Source organism: Drosophila ananassae, chromosome XR (genome assembly GCF_017639315.1).
Source record: "Drosophila ananassae strain 14024-0371.13 chromosome XR, ASM1763931v2, whole genome shotgun sequence".
Taxonomy (NCBI): domain Eukaryota; kingdom Metazoa; phylum Arthropoda; class Insecta; order Diptera; family Drosophilidae; genus Drosophila; species Drosophila ananassae.
Genome location: NC_057932.1, coordinates 6,990,287 through 7,011,694, shown reverse-complemented (window position 1 = coordinate 7,011,694; position 21,408 = coordinate 6,990,287). Strand labels below are relative to the sequence as shown.

The following is a 21,408-nucleotide window of genomic DNA, read 5'->3' as shown; positions in this document are numbered from 1 at the left end:
CATTTGGTGACCCCGACGTGATCGCGCCCGGTTTGATTTGAGATCATTAAAGTGCATAAAGGAAACCTTGTAAAGGAAAATTTGTTGCTGCTGTTTCCATTAAATTGCACCTTGCACAAAATCTTACATAATGGAGTCTGGAGCCGTATTTAGTGCCTCGGTTCCTGCAAGCAGGGAAAGGCTGTTGCGGCGAAGAGCAGAGGTGACCTACCAGGAGATGGAAGCCCTGCATAATAAGGTCAAGCATGCAGCGCAGAAGGACGATTTGACCATCATGGTACTGGAGCCGTTGGAAATTGCGTTGCGCAAGAAATTCACCACACTCCAGGATGAGTTAGAGCGATTGAGCTCTAGTGAAATTGGGAGCAAATTATTCTGGAAGTTCTCCCAGCTTGCCGCTGATGTGCGCGTTGATATTCAGGTGGGAATGGCAAGGTACTCCATGAGGGTGCCTGAACACTCCACTCGTCTCGACGGCACCACTGGTCCCATTGCTCCGTCATTGAGAAAACCAACCATAGAGGCTACGAAAGTGCATGGTGGTCTGTTGGAAAATCGTCGCTCATGCAGTCAGGATTCTTCGCTGGACCGCGACATCCAATCGGGTTCTCAGGATTTGAAATTGGAGCGAAACCTGAACAACGATCACGATAGCCAGGACTTGTTCAATTGCGTCTCAACAGTGCCCCTGCTATCCACCGCTCCCCCCGTGGTCGCTATTTCCACATCGCATCTGGCAGTTGTCTGCGATGGATTTTCTAAAGCTGCTGTTCTTAATCCCTCATCTGGCCCGGGATTTGGTTTATTGTCACCGTTGCCGATTAAGTCACCGCCCAGGTCTGACTCCATTCTGGACTCTAGCCGGCACCCTTCCAATGGGGGGAGGTCGTCCGCATCGATGCTGCCGCCGTCTGCAGCTGCCAAGGTGGCTGCTGCTCTAGCCGTGAAGGCTCCCGATCCTGCAATCGAAAGGTGCGCCTACGCGCAATTTCGGAAAGAAGTTTCCTTCCACTCTCGCCACTCTATTGACGCCTGGCTCGAGCGCTCTCTGGATCTGGATGGACACGGCAGCCTGCAACTGAGAATTATGGACCTTGAGATCATCAGCAATATTATGTGATGAAGCTGTCCCATGCCCCTAAGGATTTTTATTGAAAGATGCAATTCAACGGGGGGAGGATGTTGGGACTTGTGCCAGCATCAAATATCATAATTATTTCTATTTAATTCTCTCAGTGTAACTAGCCGCAGCGGTCCACTAATTGCCCGTATCAGCTGTTCCATATTCTTTGTTTCTCCCAGATTCGCATGCGCTTTGTTGTTCTTTTGTAGCGCATGCACTTTGGGAGCTTTGATGGAGCTTCTGCGCAAGCTCTTAGATTTATGCACTTGTATATTCGGGTTTGTTGGGATCGGCCGCTGCCGTTGTTTTGGGGTTAAATTGACCCAATAAAAATATTGAAATTGAATTGTGGAGTCTTTATTAATTCGGTCGCTATCAAAACGCTGATAGCTCAACAATTTCAATAAAATAAAAAAAAAATATTATTAACAAAGAAACCAAAAAATTAAAAGATAAAAAAAACAATAAAATAGAGCAAAATAAAAATAAATAAATAAATAAATCACAAAAAAAAAACAATAAGAAAGTGCAAAAGTAAAAATCCAAAAAAAACACAATATATCTCAAAAAAAGAAGAAAGCAAAACAAAAAAATAAAAAGTCAAAACTACAAAACAAAAATCATCAATCGTATCAAGAAGGAGAGAAGAAATCAAGAAGGAAGACGCAAGGAGAAAAGACGACATCAAAAGAACCAGAAAGGAGCTACCAACACCGTGAGGATAAATAATTATTAGCTCTTAATAATAGATATACAAAATTTTAAATATATATGGAATAATCTCTAAATTCATAATATACAACACAAAAAAAAAGAACTACTAACAATAAAACAATCTGGAAGACATAATTAAAAGTTTAGAAAATTTAAACATGGCAAACGGTGGTGGTGCTAACACACACATGATAAGAAGTGGACTAGGAACTAGCAGTAGCATAACGATTAAAAAATAATAAATAGACTAATTAATGCTCAATTAAATGATTTGAATGCAAAGGTAGATGATCTAACCTCAAAGTTAGAAAACAAAAACAATAAAGTTGAAGGTTACAAAGTTCAGATAATTGACCCGAACGTTAGTTGCGAGACGACTTTGGAGGTGGTAAAAGCACTTCCCAAATTTTACGGGGAACAAACCCAATATGTTGGTTGGCGAGAGGCAGCAGAAACAGCAATGGGCTTATATAAAATAAATAGTAAAAAATATTTTATTGCGTTAACAATATTGAGGAATAAAATCATGGGAACGGCTCATGACGCCCTTACAAACCATGGTACAGTACTATATTTTAATGCCATATTATCTATACTGGATTTTATCTACAATGATAGAAGACCATGTACTAGAAGCTGAATTAAGTTTCCTAAGACAGGGAAAATTATCAATAACAGAATTTTATAATGAAGTCAATAAAAAAATGACTTTGTTAATAAATAAAACCATTATGACTTATGGTAAAGAAAGTGAAATAACAAAGGAAACAAATAAAATAATTAGAAATAACGCATTAAGAGTTTTTATCTCAGGATTGAACGGATCGATTTCAGAGACTCTGTTCTCACTAAATCCATCTGACCATCATAATGCCCTAGCAAAAGTTGAAGAGCTTGAGTCAAATAATTTTAGAGCTCAATTAGCTAGCAGATATTATGGTTTTCAAGCTGGGACAAAAAAACAAGCTAATTTCTTGAGGTTCAATCCAACCCAACAAAAACCAAATTATAATAAACCACGGGCAGGTTACCAATGGGTAAACCATCAAAACCAAAATTGGCCTCAACATAATAATTATGATCATAATAATTTCCAAATGCAAAACTTCCAAGGTCAACAAAAAGAAGAACCAATGGAAATAGACCCGTCAATCCAAATTCTTAATAGACCTAAATGGCAATCGAATAATTTCCGTCAAGGGAATTATGCAGCCCAAACCCAAGAAGGTCCGTATTTTAATCATCCTAAATAACAAAACTTTAGTACAACAAAGTCAAAATGGTCCAAATTTTCTTATAAAAAGGATGAGGGAACAGTAAATCAACCACAAAATAAAACAATGAAAGTGAACAACATACAAGAAGATTATTTTTTTGAAGAGGGTCAGGAACAAACCTACCTTATTTAGTGCGAATTAACAAAAAATATAACAACAAATTTATAGTGTTAATCGATACAGGCGCAACAGCTTGTTACATTAAAAGCGGAATATTTTTATATAAAAACGAACTTCCAATACACAAGAGAGTATCAACGGTCAATGGATACTCGATAATAAAATATTATCAAATAATAACAATTTTTAATATAAAACGTATCTTTTATGAAATCGAAGGGTTAGAAACTGACTTGTTAGTCGGCTATAACTTACTAAAAAAAATAGGAGCAATAATAGACACGAAAAGAGGTGTCATTTTCTATCATGGGAAAGAGGAAAAATTACTTTTTCATAATAAAGTGTGTAACAAAAAAACTTCGCACACCGAGGAAAAAAGTAGTCATTCTCTAAATGAATTCATGATAAACAAATATTTCAACAAGATAAAAGAATCCAAATCAGGTTCAGCCAAGGTTGAAATAAACAGCACAAAGTCCGACGCTTCAAGTGATAGTGTTTCTATCAAAACTTATGGTAATAATATTGAAGATTTGACTTCAATTTCTCAAGCTTCAGTCAGAAACGATAAAATAAATAATATTCAATTAAAACCGGAGAACCAAATGGAAAAACTCCGAGAAATAATAATAAAACATATAAAAGAGGAACACTCGAAAATAAACATGCAAATCCCGTTCAGAACCGATATCAGAGGTGAAATAAACCTAGAACACGACAGACCAATATATAGTAAGCAATATCCTTATGCCCAATCGGTGGCAGAATTTGTAAATAAAGAAATTAAAAGAATGTTGGATGAAAACATAATTTGACCCAGCAGGAGACCATATAGTTCTCCAGTCCTTGTAGTGCCAAAAAAAGGTTATAATGAAGACGGCACTCCAAAATTAAGACTTGTCATTGACTTTAAGAAACTAAGTGAAAATAAAATTCCTGATAGATATCCAATGCAGAACCCAAGCGTTATATTAGCAAATCTAGGAAAAGCAAAATTTTGTTCTACAATTTATTTAGAATCAGTTACTCATGAAAGAAACCGGCATAGAAAAAACATCGTTTTCAATAAATAATGGAAAATATGAATATCTAAGAATGCCTTTCGGGTTAACAAACGCCCCAAGAATTTTCCAACGATCCATGGACGACACATTAAGAGATCAAGTTGGAAAAATCTGTCACGTCTATATGGACGATATTATAATCTTTTCAAATTCAATAGAAGATCACTATACCGATCTAACAAAAATAGTTAACATTTTATTAGAAGCAAATATGAAAATTTCTTTTGAAAAATCCAATTTTTTTTTAAAGAGACAAGCTTCCTTGGATATGTAGTTTTTTACAACGTGATTAAAACAGATCCAGAAAAAATAGCAGCAATTCAGAAATACCCAATACCAAAAAACATTAGGGAACTCAGAAGTTTTCTTGGATTAACTGCTACTATAGAAAATTTGTCCGCAATTATGCTTTTATAGCGAAACCATTGACCACGTATCTAGGGGGCCAAAATGGAAAAATATCAAAAAATATGTCCAAAAAAATGTCAATACAGTTAGATGATGCAGCCATAAAAGCGTTTAACGAACTTAAACAAAATTTATTAAATCAAATCGAATTAATCCAACCAGATTATAGTAAAAGATTTATTCTAACAACAGACGCACATAGGAGTATTTGAAATAAAAATCCGGACAAAATTATTTTTTAGCATTTTTTTATTCTTTATGAATTGGAAGCTAATACTAAATCATAATTTCACGTAAAAAAAATATAATAAAAAAATTTGAAAAAAAAAAAAAAAAAATTTAAGCCATACAGATCAACGTACAATCGAGCAGTCTTTTGTGCATAGATATCAAATTTATTCGGATCGATCTCGCGTCCACATGATACAATCTCAAGGATAACTTGGAACATTTTTAATAATTCTACGGTGACTCCTGTTATTCGTGAAGAGCATTCTGGGTTTTCGAAAAACCTTCTGGATGTCGATTTTATGAAAATAATGATCACAGACTTTGAAAAACTAAAAAAAAAAATGGGGTGCGTTGGGGGGAAATGTTTTTTTTCTTTTAAGTTATCGACAGAGTATATTTTATTCCTACATAAAAAGTTCCAGGCGACAAGGCGCGACACATAAATAAAATCACTAATATATTGTAAATTTCATAAAAAAAAAATTAATAAAAAAAGGGTTTTCTAAAATTGAATGTATAAATCAAAATATAATAAAGAAATAACTTATAAAGTTATTTTTATACAGTACTTACCTTCTAATTCCATGATCAAGTCGTTTTTTTCCACTTGTCCGCTAGACGAATTTATTATTGAACACAAAACTACTGCGATTATACTAGAGCACCAAAAACAAAGACCCCCAAAAAGCACAATAACGCACTTGCGAACGCCGTCGTCACGAAGTAAGTGGACTGTGGCGAAAGGGGGGTCTGTTTATAGATGAGGCCGTTATTCGAGATGAGCAAAAGTACAGTTTTGATGAGCTTAAACGCACTTCACGATTTTCAATTTTGTCCGGCTTTTTTTGATAAATACTCCTATGTGAGACGCTTCAAACGTAGCACTGGGAGCGGTACTATCACAAGAAGGCAAACCAATAACGTTTATATCAAAGACCCTAAATAAAACCGAACAAGCATATGCAACTAACAAAAAGGAATTATTAGCTATAGTTTGGGCATTAAAGAATCTCAGAAATTATTTATACGGAGTAGTAGGAATAGAAATACATACAGATCATCAACCATTAGCGTATTCTATATCAGACAAAAACCCAAACATAGAAATGAAACGGTGGTACTTATTTATACAAAGTTTTACTACAATTATTAAATATCAACCAGGAACTACGAATGTCCAGGAACTACGAATGTCCTTTGTCCAGAATACAGATCAATAATCTAACAGAAACAGATTTATCAGATAATAGATCAGAAGATAACACAATTCATTCCGCAGAAAGCAGTTTTGAATATGTAATTGAAGAAACAAAAAAGCCACTCAATAAATTTAAAATTCAACTCCTAATCACTACTGGAAGATTTACAATTCACGAATCAATAAATATATTCAACAACACAAGACACAGAAAATTTAATAACAATTTAGAGAGAATTCATTCAATCGAATATAACTGTAGGCCTCCACTGTACGCTAGAAGATCTTTATATTTTACAAAAACCTCTAAAAGACAACTTTGTAAACAAATTTCTTTTTACAAGAATTTTTGCCCGTGACGTAGAGAATGATGAGGATAAAGCCTTTGTTATTGAGGCGACTCATTGCCGCGCTCACAGAGGTTTAGATGAAAACTACAAACAAATAAATAGACTGTATTATTGGCCACAATTATTTATAAAACTTAAAGAATATATAAAAAACTGTACAATATGCAACCAAAACAAATATAATAGACATCCAATAGAAATACCGACATCGACAACAGTAGACGTAAACATCAAACTCCTGTTGCTCTAAATTCATAAACAAGTGCCCATCCTGGGAACCTACATGTCAGCATAAAACTCTGACCAATCACAACTATTCAACCAAAGTCCATCTATGCTGCCAGCGTCGCTGTCACCGATAAAAGCTATAGTTATAAGAAAATTGAATTTGTAAAATCAGTTTATAATCAACGATCAATCCAATAGGATATCTTTATAACTCATTCTTAATAGTTAAAAATAAAATTTATAAAATAAAAATCTTAATTTTTATTATACCCTTGCAGGTATTATAATTTTAGTCAAAAGTGTTCAACGCAGTGACGGAGACATCTCCGACCCTATAAAGTATATATATTCTTGATCAGGATCACCTCCTGAGTCGATATAAGCATGTCCGTCTGTCCGTCTGTCGGCTTCTATGCAAACTAGTCTCTCAGTTTTGGAGCTATTGAGTTGAAACTTTGCACACATCCTTCTTTTCCTTGCAAGTAGTACATAAGTCGGAACGGTCGGGATCGGTCGACTATATCCTATAGCTGCCATATAACTGATTGATCGGAAATGCCATAACTTTGTTTTTTTTTGTATGTTAGATGGTTGAGACTTTCCACGCATGTTATATTTAACCAAAATATCTTGTACAAAATTTCATAAGGATCGGAAGGTGGTGTTTTTTACGTTAGAAAGATGGGACTTGGTACAGATTCTATGTTGGACAAAATAATCTGATTTGCCAAATTTCATAAGGATCGGCCGACTATATGCTATCCGCTATTTATCTAATAATATAAGATGCGTGGCGCCACCTAGCGGACTGCGACTCAACTGCAAGGGTACATAAACTTCGGCTCCGCCCGAAGTTAGCTTTACTTTCTTGTTTTTTATTTTAAATTGGCAATTTAAACATATAATTTACATAAGTTTAAACACTGGGCAAAACTGAACCAAATATTTGCACTGGTTCTATTTTATGTTCGTGAAAATGTTAATTTTATTAATTATATCACGTCGGGGTCACCAATGTTTGGCCATTTATGTTTTTCATTGCCGATTTAAATTCTAAAATACCAAATATTTAAAAACGGTACAATATTTTTTTAATTTTTCTATCCTGTTTGGATCTGTTTCTGACATCATCGAGATGTCGTTGAGAAACCAATCATCTAGGTGTTGAAGTCTGAGCGACTGCAGAGCTCGGCAGCGGCAAAAAAGATGCTCGACAGTTTCTTCCTCTTCTTCGTCCCTACATCTGCGGCAGTAGTCGTTGTGGGGTAAGTTCATTCGCCTAGCATGTGCTACATCTCTCCAGTGTCTCTTGATGACTTATAGCCGTGCTCTATGTCCCATAAAAGTAGGATTTCTCTTTTGTTGGCCTTCCTGAGTTGAAGTTTGTAGACACTATTGGTACACCGGTACCCTCTAGGTCACCATAGAGCGGTGTGGTGGTGCCTATGCCAGCCACTTCGCGATTACTCCCAGATGAGGTTTATGTCATACTGGTTGGCCGTCTCGTGGAGAGATGATCTTCAGTCTGAGACTGTTTTTGAGTTGCTGGTGACTGAGCTGATCGATTTTATAGGTACTTGGTTGTCACTGCATATATATTGACTTCTCTTTGTGTGAAGTTGTGTATTTTTAGGTATTTTAGTGCTTCCTTTATGGCTATTACCTTGGTAGGAAAGGCGCTGCAGTGATTGGGTAGTGTAAAAGGCTCTAGGCTCTGATGCCTAGTTGTTCGGAGTATATTCCCAATCCTACTCTAGTCATCAGTCATCAGTATAGAAGTTTAGTGCATTTTCTGGGCGTGGGATTTGGTCCCCCCATTCCTCTCTATCATGAGATCGCAGAGCGTCTGTGGGTATTTCCTTGTAAACAGGATTGCGACATAATTATTGTTCATATGAGCATGGTTCCCACGCTGGCCACTTATACACATATGAGCATGCATAACTCTCTGTCCGTTTCTACATACATAAGTTACATTTTTTATATATAAAACGGCTGCTCTGCCGCTGCGCCGACAGCTAGCAAGCCTTAGTGTAAGAAAACAAGAGAACATTCGAATAATGACACTGAACTGGATAAGCCACATCTTTTTAATTCTACAGTGCCTATGTCTCCTCCTGATCACCTGAAGTAAAGAAGGCTCGACACCAAATCTCTGGTCAACCATAAATCCTGCAGAGCGTAGGCACGGAGGTGTTTGGAGGCGAGTGGCGATCGCAACCGGGGGCGTGTCCTGTGGGGTAGGTAGGGCCTTCGTGCCCTGATCCGGCCGCCGGGCACCAAGAAGCGTATCCTGCCCGGCGTATGCCTAAGAGATCAGCCTATTGGTCTGCTAACACGGATTAGGTGCAGGCCACGGCAAAAGAACATTCCCAGTGAGGCAAGGATATCAATGATCCACGGCGCCCACAGAAGAGAAGCAGCGAGGAGAAGATCAACGGTGAAAGGAGCAGCGACAAAGGAAGCGACGACGACAGGAGCAGCGACGACGATAGGAGCAGCGACGACGACAGGAGCAGCGACAACGACAGGAGCAACGACGACGACAGAAGCAGCAGCGACGACAGGAGAGCAGCAACGGGAGCAGCGACAGTGGCAGGAGAGGGGCAGCAAAGGCCCCGCAACTGGAGCACGTGAGTCCAAACGGAGGGAACCGTGAGCGGAACCGGCGCCAGGCACCAAGACCACACGTCGTTCTGGGTGAAAGCTTTGGGGGCGTGTGTATTGGCACCAATCCGGAACGGTGACCGGGGAACGACAGGAGGACGAGCGGTCGATCAGCTGAGCCGAGCAGCCGATGAGATTCTTCCTTTGTAACCATTATAAAAATAAAGGGGATATTTGTGAAACGAAGCCCCTTGTGTTATTTCTGGGCTTGGGCAGAAGTAAACTCAGTGAGCTAGCCGCGGCATTTGATGGGAGCACCAACTAGCAAAAACAGTTCGTTACATCCTAGTCTACCGCAGACTTGTATAGCTCTGCAGACTGCTCATAATCGCTTATCCCTTGAGACTGTGCCGTCGGGGTTATCCCCTATCGATAAGCCTGAGCAGGATGCGGCTTTTCGCAATCTCTGCAAAGGACCCACAGCCATGCTGACTCTCGGCGCGGGTCGAGTAATGGCTTAATCCGGCACGGTATGAAATGGTGTGTTGGGATAAGGGGTGTGTAGGTACTATAGTGTAGAAGAGGGAAAGTGTGTGAGGATACTTGTTAGAGGCGGCAACAAGAGCGCATCGCCGGCACCGCTTATGGCGCGGATGCCCGCTTACTGCCCGATGAATAACAAAACCCAAAAAAAACTATTCTTATTGATGTACACAGTCACCATCTACTAAAACGCTTACAATTTAACGTTTCTAGTAGAATGACTAACAACTTTCATCCTCTACTCCTTAGCCATTTTAGTTCAACATATACCCAAAATCCCTTTAAGGTATTATCCGCTAACTAAGCGTTCCCCTCACCATCACCAACGGGCCGGGCAATTTGCCGGAAAAAGTTGCAGAATCGCCTAGCGGAAATGAAACTGCTAGCGCTCACTGCCCATCAGAGTCAGCGGATTCAAATTTCACTGCACCGACAACGACGGCACGAAGCGCTGACGCTGCAACACGGTTGGGCTGAGACAGACGATTGGAGAACAAATGAGCGCTTAGGAATATTTAGTCTTAATTCAGACACACAGCGGAACAGAACTTTTTCATACTTTAAAATCCATTTTGTCAATTCGTATAAAATAAATTCAATTACTAAAATGTGAACCATCAATCAAATCTTTTCGAAACAGAATTATAGGAACACAAACGGTCAAGTTCGGGAATATACGTCTACACCGATGAAAACTTTTACAACGATCCTCAGATGAGGGGGCATTTGTCCTCACGAAGGACCATGGTCCTTAACTTGTAAGTATGATATAAATAGCGGACCGGATAACAATTGACGGTCGTATTTTATGATTATTTTATGTATTTATTTATATTAGTTAAGAAACGATTTATAAATACAAAATTTTTTTTTTTCCAGCCACGGATTATAAAAAAATGTACATATGTTTAAACACTGGGCAAATCTGAACCAAATATTTGCACTGGTTCTATTTTATGTTCGTGAAAATGTTAATTTTATTAATTATATAACGTCGGGGTCACCAATGTTTGGCCGTTTATGTTTTTCATTGCCGATCCAAATTCTAAAATACAATGTATATTTAAAAACGGTACAATATTTTTTTAATTTTTCTATCCTGTTTGGATCTGTTTCTGACATCATCGAGATGTCGTTGAGAAACCAATCATCTAGGTGTTGAAGTCTGAGCGACTGCAGAGCTCGGCAGCGGCAAAAAAGATGCTCGACAGTTTCTTCCTCTTCTTCGTCCCTACATCTGCGGCAGTAGTCGTTGTGGGGTAAGTTCATTCGCCTAGCATGTGCTACATCTCTCCAGTGTCTCTTGATGACTTATAGCCGTGCTCTATGTCCCATAAAAGCAGGATTTCTCTTTTGTTGGCCTTCCTGAGTTGAAGTTTGTAGACGCTATTGGTACACCGGTACCCTCTAGGTCACCCTATGCCAGCCACTTCGCGATTACTCCTAGATGAGGCTTATGTCATACTGGTTGGCCGTCTCGTGGAGAGATGATCTTCAGTCTGAGACTGTTTTTGAGTTGCTGGTGACTGAGCTGATCGATTTTATAGGCACTTGGTTGTCACTGTATATATTGACTTCTCTTTGTGTGAAGTTGTGTATTTTTAGGTATTTTAGTGCTTCCTTTATGGCTATTACCTTGGTCGGAAAGGCGCTGCAGTGATTGGGTAGTGTAAAAGGCTCTAGGCTCTGATACCTAATTGTTCGAAGTATATTCCCAATCCTACTCTATTGTTTAGTTTGGAGTCATCAGTATAGAAGTTTAGCGCGTTTTCTGGGCCTGGGATTTGGTCCCCCCATTCCTCTCTATCAGGAATGACGATCCAGCTTCAGGAATGAGGGGCGGAATTTTGTATTTCCTGCTAAGAAGACATAACTGAGTTTTATGTGCATATGCTCCCAGGCAATTGCTGCTTGCCCATTTGGATAGGTTTGTAATTTCGCGCCTATGAGATCGAAGAGCGTCTGTGGGTATATCCTTGTGAACAGGATTGCGACGTCATCCGCTATCCTGCAGCCTTCCTCTTTTATTTTACATAGAATCGAATTAACAGCTATGTTCCTTAGAAGACGAGAGAAGACCATAGAGAGGAGGAGGGCAGTCTTTTATCTTACATAGAATCGAATTAACAGCTATGTTCCTTAGAAGACGAGAGAAGACCATAGAGAGGAGGAGGGCAGTCTTGGTGGACCCTTTTTTAAGCATGTTGTGCGTTGTCAGATTTGGGTTGTGCTGTGGTGTATGCACACATGAGTTCTTATTACACAACATAAATGTTGAGCGGCAACACTTTGTTAGCCGAAGTTGCAACACTTTGTTGTTATACCAATAATGTACACAGGGCATTGCCTTTGTCACTCAATGACAGAGAGCCAAGTGCCCAAACACATTTCAAGTGCATACGTAATATGATGTGCAATTGCATTCACCACTTAGAGCCGAGTCAGCATGGTTTCCACGCTGACCACTTATATACATATGTGCCTGCATTGCCCGTTTCTACCCGTTTCTACATACTGTAACATTACTTACAATAAAATATATAAAACGGCTGCTCTGCCACTGCGCCGTCAACAAGCAAGCCTTAATGTAAGAAAACAAGAGAACATTCGAATACAGACACTGAACTGGATAAGTCACATCGTTTTAATTATACATGGCGACCGTGACTTCAGTTCAAAAGAACCTGAAAAAAAAGTGAACGCATAATCAAACAACAAAATCAATGAACAACAATAACAGCAGCAGCAAGCACAATAGTAGACCAACAAGAAAACCTGTCTTGCGCAGAATGACCGATAAGATGATGTTCCAGCAAAACCAGCAGCAGCAACAGCCAAACCAACAACATGCGAGGAAAACGGAGAATAAAAATAACAGAGTGAGTTGAGTGCAAGCAATGGGAGGACGCGGAGGTGTTAAAAATAAGGTGAATAAAAGAATAACACACATTTAGTGGCTGTTATTTACTAAAACACCGCCTCCCGCGTGGTCGACTGCACAAAAGTTGCAGGCCGAGCTTGATTTTTTAAAAACAAGCCTCACAGAGAGACGCCCAATTGCTGCAACTCACTCTCGTAAAATACATAATATAAAATTTTTTTAAAAGCGTGCGGAACCATTTCCCCTCGTTTAGCCCGTAAAGCTATGCGAAACAATAGGTAGGATAAATGTAAAAGAAACAAAAAAAAATATATAAGAAAGAATAGATGAGAAGTAATGCGATAAGTAAATTCAGTGATGAAATTGGTGATAATTATAATTATAATTTTAATTTTCCAAAAAAAACAATGGATATAGTAAACGTTAAGTCAGTGGATTCCACTAGTAACGTAATAAATAAAGTTTAACCAAATAACATTAATTTGGAATTTTTAAATATTATGCTATTAATAATTGTTGTCATAATGTGTGCTAATTGCTTTTATAAATTATACAAACTTCACAATAAATGTTAAAAAAAAGATATATGAGCCAAGAAAACGACTTGGGCAAAATTAAAAAAAAATGGACAACAAAGCACACAAACATTAAATATTAATGATGCAAAATATAATAAAATGTTATTAAAAAAAAAAAGGAACGAAAATGAAATAAAATAAAGAATATTTGAAACAAAATATATATAGTCATGTACACCCACACATACCCTAACTTTAAGTTCATGTATGTACAGTTAGTACACGGCAGCTAAGCTTCCACTAAAAAGCTTGAAGCCTAGCTTATGCTAAGATTAGTAATTAAGCAGACTTGAAACAGTACGCATGTACAAATAAATTAATTGTAAGACTAAACTGAAGTCTTTTTTTTGTGAAACCTTTGTTACTCGATAAGAAAGTCGAAAGATGTTTTTTATCAAATACCGTCACTATCAGCCTATAACCGACTAAGAAGTCGTGGCATCCATCTACAATTTTTAAACCTGAGACGAAGAGGTCTCAACTTTCCATCTATCTATATATATGTATGTGTATCCAAGTATGAATACACAAAGAGTCATAAACAAAACATATGAAAGGGACCCATATTTCAGTATAAGAGTTCAGCAGTTAGTATCTAAAACCCCTGTGAGTGAGTACGAGCTAGAAATCTTTTATATAGACAATTCCGGGTGTGTACAACAATTCCGGGTGCGCAAGTGAAATCAAGAATAGATAAACATTCAGTTTTAGGTAGGGCAAATGTTATGATGGTTTCTAAGAAATAATATAATGGAATCGAATAAATTATCAAAAAAAACTGTCAAACATTAAAGAAGAATTTAACAAATCACATAAATCACTTAGGAAAAATAGACCGATACAGAAAACAAAGGTGAAGAAACACGTAGAAATATTAGTTAAATGCTTTAATGAAGCTCGAATACTAATATATGAACACAGAGACAAGTTAAATCAAGATCATTGGTCTCGAGTATCAAAGTTTTTGATCAGACTAAGATCCAATCTAACATCTTTTAGAGATAGGTTCAAGCTTGATATTTCAATACCTAATATTCTTAATACTTTAATAATAATTGAAACTGGTGACGAACCAGAATCAAAAGAAGTTATTGACCAACAAGATTTGGAAGAGGAAGAAATAAATAATCTCACTATCCCAGCTATACTAATGTCTGAATTGGACAATTTTGCAGATTCAGATAATAGCTCGAAGAAAAATTTATTACAATGGCACAATCAAATACTGATTTTATCAACACTACATCAAAGCTTATACCAGTATTTGATGGTAACGCAGAAAAAAAGGAGATTATAGAATCAATAAAAGGCGAACACGAACAATTTACTATTTCAATAATAAAAACAAAACTAAAAGGTGTCGCCAGAAACTTAATCGGAAATGAAACAACTATATCTGTAGTCATTTCCGGACTAAAGATAAATGGAAATGGTGAAACTGTAGAAGTATTGTCAGCTAAATTGATGATCCTACAGCAACGTAACAAAACTGCTAACCAATATACATCAGAGGTTGAGCAAATGACAAAAGCTTTACAAAGTGCGTACATAACGGACGGCCTTCCACTTGCGTTAGCCAGAAGTTATTCTACACAGTCTGCAGTTAAGGTAATGGCAAATAATTGCGCAATTGATAAGGTAAACCTTATCATGCAGGCTGGCACCGTCAACATCATGAATGATGCCATATCCAAATTCGTAAACAGTTGCACGGAAGTAACTGAACAACCTAATACTGTCCTTTATTTTAAAAATTATTCACAGCGTGGTGGAAGTCGCGGACGTGGAAATTTCAGGGGAAACTCTCGAGGTCGTAAGATTAATTACAACAACTACAACAGTTCCAATTATATCAATAATATAGAGGAAACTCAAGAGGCTCAGAATAAGTCGGAAAACTCTCGCCCTTCAGATGTAGGCAGTAGGCAGTTGAGCGGTTCATACAATCAATCTTAGCTTAAATATATTTAATAGATACTGGTGCAGACATATCTCTGTTAAAGGAAAATTCTGATATCTTTAATGATATCCAAAACAACAAGAAAATCAATATCCAAGGCCACAATATAATACAGTCGAACGGACTAATTTCAATAGAGATACAGACAGGTAAATACATAATTCCACACGATTTTCACTTAGTAAATTTGCACTTCATAATGTGATGGAATAATAGGCATTGATTTCATTAAGAAATTCAATTTCCAATTAGACTTCAAGCCAAATGAAGATTGGATCATAATGAGACCAAATAATTTGAATTTCCCTATTTATGTTCCAATAACATAAAGTTCTGACAGACCATGCGAACACGGTCGCAACAACCAAAAATGCATTTTTCCGATTATTGAATACAACCAGTAATGATCAAAAAGTAAATAGTCACAGATTAAAATATAATCAATCGCTACCAACAATTTTTACAAGCAAAAGCTAAGATTGAAGGATGATGAACAAGTTAACATAAAGGATTATAGAAGTTCACATAGTCAGAAAGATTAAATTAATAGACAGGTACAAAAATTAAAAGACAATAAAATAGTAAAACCGTCTGTATCAGCCTATACCAGCGCACTGTTATTCGTTCCGAATAAATCACTTCCCGGATCTGATAAGAAACAAGAAAGGAAAGCTAACTTCGGGCGGAGCCGAAGTTGATATACCCTTGCAGTTCAGTCGCAGTCCGCTAGGTGGCGCCACGCATTTTATATTATTAGATATATAGCGGATCGTATATAGTCGGCCGATCCTTATGAAATTTGGCACATTGAATTATTTTGCCCAAAGAGAAATCTGTACCAAGTCCCATCTTTCTAACTTAAAAACCACCAAAGTTATGCCAATTCCGATCGTTCTATGACAGTTATAGGATATAGTCGGCCGATCCTTACGAAATTTTGTACATAAGATATTGGTCAAATATAACATGTGTGGAAAGTCCCAACCCTCTAACTTAAAAAAAACCAAAGTTATGGCATTTCCGATCAATCAGTTATATGGCAGCTATAGGATATAGTCGACCGATCCCGGTCGTTCCGACTTATATACTACCTGCAAAGGAAAGAAGGGTGTGTGCAAAGAAACCGACAGACAGACAGACAGACGGACAGACAGACAGACGGACAGACGGACATGCTCATATCGACTCAGGAGGTGATCCTGATCAAGAATATATATACTTTATAGGGTCGGAGATGTCTCCTTCACTGCGTTGCACACTTTTGACCAAAATTATAATACCCTCTGCAAGGGTATAAAAATGGCGATTAGTAATTGACTATCGTCAAATTAATAAAAAACTGTTGTCGGATAAATTCCCGCTACCTAGAATTGATGATATTTTGGATCAACTAGGAAGAGCGAATTTCTCATGTCTGGTCTAAATGTCTGGCTTTCATCAAATTTAACTTGAACAAGAAAGGAAAGCTAACTTCGGGCGGAGCTGAAGTTGATATACCCTTGCAGTTGTGCCATTTCGGATCTTTCAGTTATATGGTTATTGGATATAGTTGGCCGTTCCCTATGAAATTTGACAAGTCAAATTATTTTGTTCCAAATAGAATCCGTACCAAGTCCCATCTGTCTAACTTAAAAAACATCAAAGTTATGCCAATTCCGATCGATCTATGACAGCTATAGGATATAGTCATCCGATCCTTATGAAATTTTGTACACAAGATATTTTGGCCAAATATAACATGTGTGGAAAGTCTTAACTTAAAAACTAACTTAAAAAACACCAATGTTATGGCATTTCCGATCAATCAGTTATATGGCAGCTATAGAATAGGGTCGACCGATCCCGGCCGTTCCGACTTATATACTACCTGCAAGGAAAAAAAGGATGTGTGCAAAGTTTCATCTCGATAGCTCCAAAACTGAGAGACTAGTTTGCGTAGAAACAGACAGACGGACAGACGGACCGACGGACAGACGGACAGACGGACATGCTCATATCGACTCAGGAGGTGATCCTGATCAAGAATATATATACTTTATAGGGTCGGAGATGTCTCCTTCACTGCGTTGCACACTTTTGACCAAAATTATAATACCCTCTGCAAGGGTATAAAAAAAAAAGAAAACGAGAAAGGAAAGCTAACTTCGGGCGGAGCCGAAGTTAATTTCCTTGCAGAATTTTCTATAAAGTTAAATATTCATATGGTAAATTTTTTCATATCATCATCCATTTAAAAAAAAAAAACATTTTTATCCCATTCAGCCAAACACTCAAAGAGTAGGTACAAATTCAAAATATTGATATCGAATAATGGGATTTTGTGGGTCTAACAATCATAAAATTTAAATGAATTTTATGTTGGGTCTACAGCCCTTTTAGATATAGGGGTTTTTATATGTCCATGGGATTTATCCCTTGCTTTAATGAACACCTGCAAGGGTCATTACAAGGACACGTGCAAGGGATAAATTGCACAACAGATATCTCAGGTACGAACTTTGGCACCTATAATAACAGGTAATACCCTGTTTCTGATTGGTTGAGTCGGAAATAAAATGATCCTAAAAATTGTGACGGCAAATATTTATAACCCCAAAATTACAGAACAGGTAGATATAAAACATGGTTTTTATTACCTTTTTAAAAATGGATAAAATTGCGTAACCCTCAAGGGTTAAGGTCAATTTGTTTATTATTTTGGATATTACCTAACTTGGCTATATATTGGCACATCCACTAATCCGCAGATCAGTCAATGACACTCAACTGAGTGACGACGTTACTCTGCCAGATAACAGTGAGAAGTATTTTTTAAAAAGTGAGTGTGAAAAAAGTATTTTTTAAAAGCAAAAATAAGTGTGAGAAAAGTATCTCTATAGAACGAAAATATAGTGCATAGTGTATTTAAAAATAGTTTTCAAATTACATTTGAAACAAAAAATTTGGTAAGTCAATCACCCAACTTTCATCTTAACAATTCTTATTTGCTATTATTTCTTATTTACGTTTCCAAATAATTAATTTCTATAATTTCCCATTTTCATAATTATACCCTTGCAGAGGGTATTATAATTTTTATAATTTTTCAACTAGCACCAAAAAAGATGCCACGTATATCACAATTGTCACAGGAGCAATGCCGACAAGCTGCTTTAAATAGAAGCAGGGCTCGCTACGAACAAAATGCATCCCAAATAAGGGTTCGGAATTCTGAACACATCGCCAATGTTCGCGCCAATAACCCGAACTGCGGGAGGAAAGTCGGGCACGGGAAGCCACAGCGCGCGCCACTTGGAGGCGAAGTGAAAGAATCCGTAACATTGAGCGAATTCGGGATGCTGAAGGACATGCTCATCGCCGACAGGACCCCGAGGAGCGCCGACGAGAGCTGGTGCAAGATACTGCTCATCATGCCACTCGGAGGACCGATCCGGAGTACCGAAGTCGCGAACGGATTCGGGATATGGAGGCACGTGCCGATCGCCGAGAGGACCCCCAGGAGCGCCGACGAGAGCAGGTGCAAGATACTGCTCATCATGCCACTCGGAGGAACGATCCGAAGTACCGAAGTCGCGAACGGATTCGGGATATGGAGGCACGTGCCGATCGCCGAGAGGACCCCCAGGAGCGCCGACGAGAGCAGGTGCAAGATACTGCTCATCATGCCACTCGGAGGACCGATTCGGAGTACCGAATTCCCGAACGGATTCGGGATATGGAGGCGCGCGCGACCCGCCGAGAGGACCCCGAGGAGCGCCGACGAGAGCAGTTACAAAATACTGCTGATCATGCCGCTCGGAGGACCATTCCGGACCATCGAATTCCCGAACGGATTCGGGATATGGAGGCGCGCGCGACCCGCCGAGAGGACCCCGAGGAGCGACGACGAGAGCAGGTGCAAAACACTGCTGACCATGCCGCTCGGAGGACCATTCCGGACCATCGAATTCCCGAACGGATTCGGGATATGGAGGCGCGCGCGACCCGTCGAGAGGACCCCGAGGAGCGACGACGAGAGCAGGTGCAAAACACTGCTGACCATGCTGCTCGGAGGACAATTCCGGACCATCGAATTCCGGAACGTATTCGGGATATGGAGGCACGCGCGACACGCCGAGAGGACCCCGAGGAGCGACGACGAGAGCAGGTGCAAAATACTGCTGACCATGCCGCTCGGAGGACCGACCCGGAGTACCGAATTCCTGAACGGATTCGGGATGCCGCAGCGCGCGCTTATCATCGGCAGGACTCGGAGGAACATGCAAGGGAACAGGAGAGAAATACTGAGGAGCACCGACAACGACGAAGGAATCCGGAAGAGAGGCAGCGAGAACGGGAAATGGACGCCAATAACAGGAGAGCAACCAGGAGAAATCCCATCGCAAGATCGCAGGAGCAACGGATGAACACATCTCAAATTCGACAAATGGCAGAGGATCGGCTAATCAACTTTAGGATGGACCCCCAAAACCGACTGGATGCCTCCCAAAGGCAGTCACAAAGGAACATGGACGCAAGAGCATCCCTTTCTGAGGATGAGATGAAACAGGAACGGGAACTACAGCGTCATAGGATTCGATCATCGGCGAGGGATCTTTATCACAGGAACATAAAGGAAGGACCAACGGAAATTTGTGTCTGCTGTGGAGGAACGTGGTTCCGTTCGCAGGTAAGTGGATTATACATCCTTGCTATCTCCTCTAAATTTCCCCTCCTAAATGTTGGCAACGCTTTCTATTTGTCGAGAAAATTTTCCAGTCCGTCCGGCAAATATAATTTTTGCAACACCTGCCGTCGTGCCGTCTCTTTAGGCAAACTCCCATCACTCTGCCTTTCGAATGGTTTCGACTTTCCCGAAATCCCCGAGTGCTTAAATGGACTCACCTGCCTCGAAGAGCGCCTGATTTCACCGAGAATCCCTTTCATGAGGATTATTTCTCTCGGCTATGAAAGGCAATGCGGTATCCGAGGCGCTGTGGTGAACGTTCCAATTTCAGTCCCTGACATTGTGACTGCGCTTCCGCGCTCTTTCGACTCTACTCATGTCATCCAAGTCCATTTAAAAAGGAGGCTAGAGTACGCTCACAATTTCATGACTGAAACTATTCGACCCGCTCGGGTCCTTGAAGCTGTACGGTACTTAGTGAATACCGAGCTCTACAGGAAGCACAACATTTCACTTAACGAGTCATGGCTAGCACAACTTCAAGGAAGTAATGAAATTCCTTTTATTGCGGATGAATCTGATCGCGAAGCGGTAGAGCAACTTCTTCAGCAGCAGCACCAATCCCAAAATGCTGTAGAGCTCGAGGAAAATTTAAATCCCGGAGGCCATGAAACATTATTGGAAAATAATGATACTGCAATTCAACGCATTGCATTGGCACCGGGAGAAGGCCGCCGCCCAACAAGCTTAACGCTTGACGAAGATGCAGAGGAACTTTCATTTCCAACTATTTCTTGCGGAGAAATATTTAAAGGAAATACAACCTACGCAAAAAAAGCCAGATCCCAAATCCGTTTTTATGACCGTCGTTGCGCTGTGGTTCCTAAAGTTTTATATATGTATAAATTTTACGAAATGCAGCGTATACAAAATTCAATTTCCATTGCTTTACGCAAAAAATCCGGATCAGTTACCGCTGGTAATCTGCGAGATGAGTCTTTTGTACATAGACTTGTGCAACATGATGATGGCTACCACATCCTTAAAGGCTTACGGTCTGCACCAGCTCATTGGGAGGCTGAGAAAAAGAAAGTGATCGCCATGATTCGACAATTCGGGTTGCCAACGTTTTTTATAACACTTTCCGCTGCTGAAACTAAGTGGAATGAACTGTTAGTTATCCTTTCTCTTCTATTGGATAATAGGGTTATAAGCGAGGAAGAAGCGGCAGCTCTTTCCAGCTCCGAAAAGGCTCGGTTAATCCGATCCGATCCAGTGACGTGCTCTCGATACTTCGATTACAGGTTGCGACAATTAATGAAATTGTTCAAAACCGATATATTTGGGGAATTCAATCTTTCCCATTTTTATTGGAGAATCGAATTTCAGCACAGAGGATCTCCGCATTCTTATGGCATGTACTGGCTTGCTGGTGCTCCTAAGCTCGACGACACCGAAAA

The 21,408-nt window shown here is 39.2% G+C and overlaps 1 protein-coding gene across 1 annotated transcript; it reads left to right on the top strand.

Moving 5' to 3' along the window:
• Positions 1 to 12,652: 12,652 nt before the first annotated feature.
• On the top strand, positions 12,653 to 21,044 carry LOC123257662 (trichohyalin-like). The gene is made up of 5 exons (XM_044717485.1): positions 12,653 to 12,742; positions 15,087 to 15,236; positions 18,539 to 18,925; positions 19,529 to 19,951; positions 20,919 to 21,044. The coding sequence occupies exons 1-5, from the start codon at positions 12,653 to 12,655 to the stop codon at positions 21,042 to 21,044; spliced, it is 1,176 nt and encodes a 391-aa protein (XP_044573420.1).
• The last annotated feature ends 364 nt before the right edge of the window (positions 21,045 to 21,408 follow it).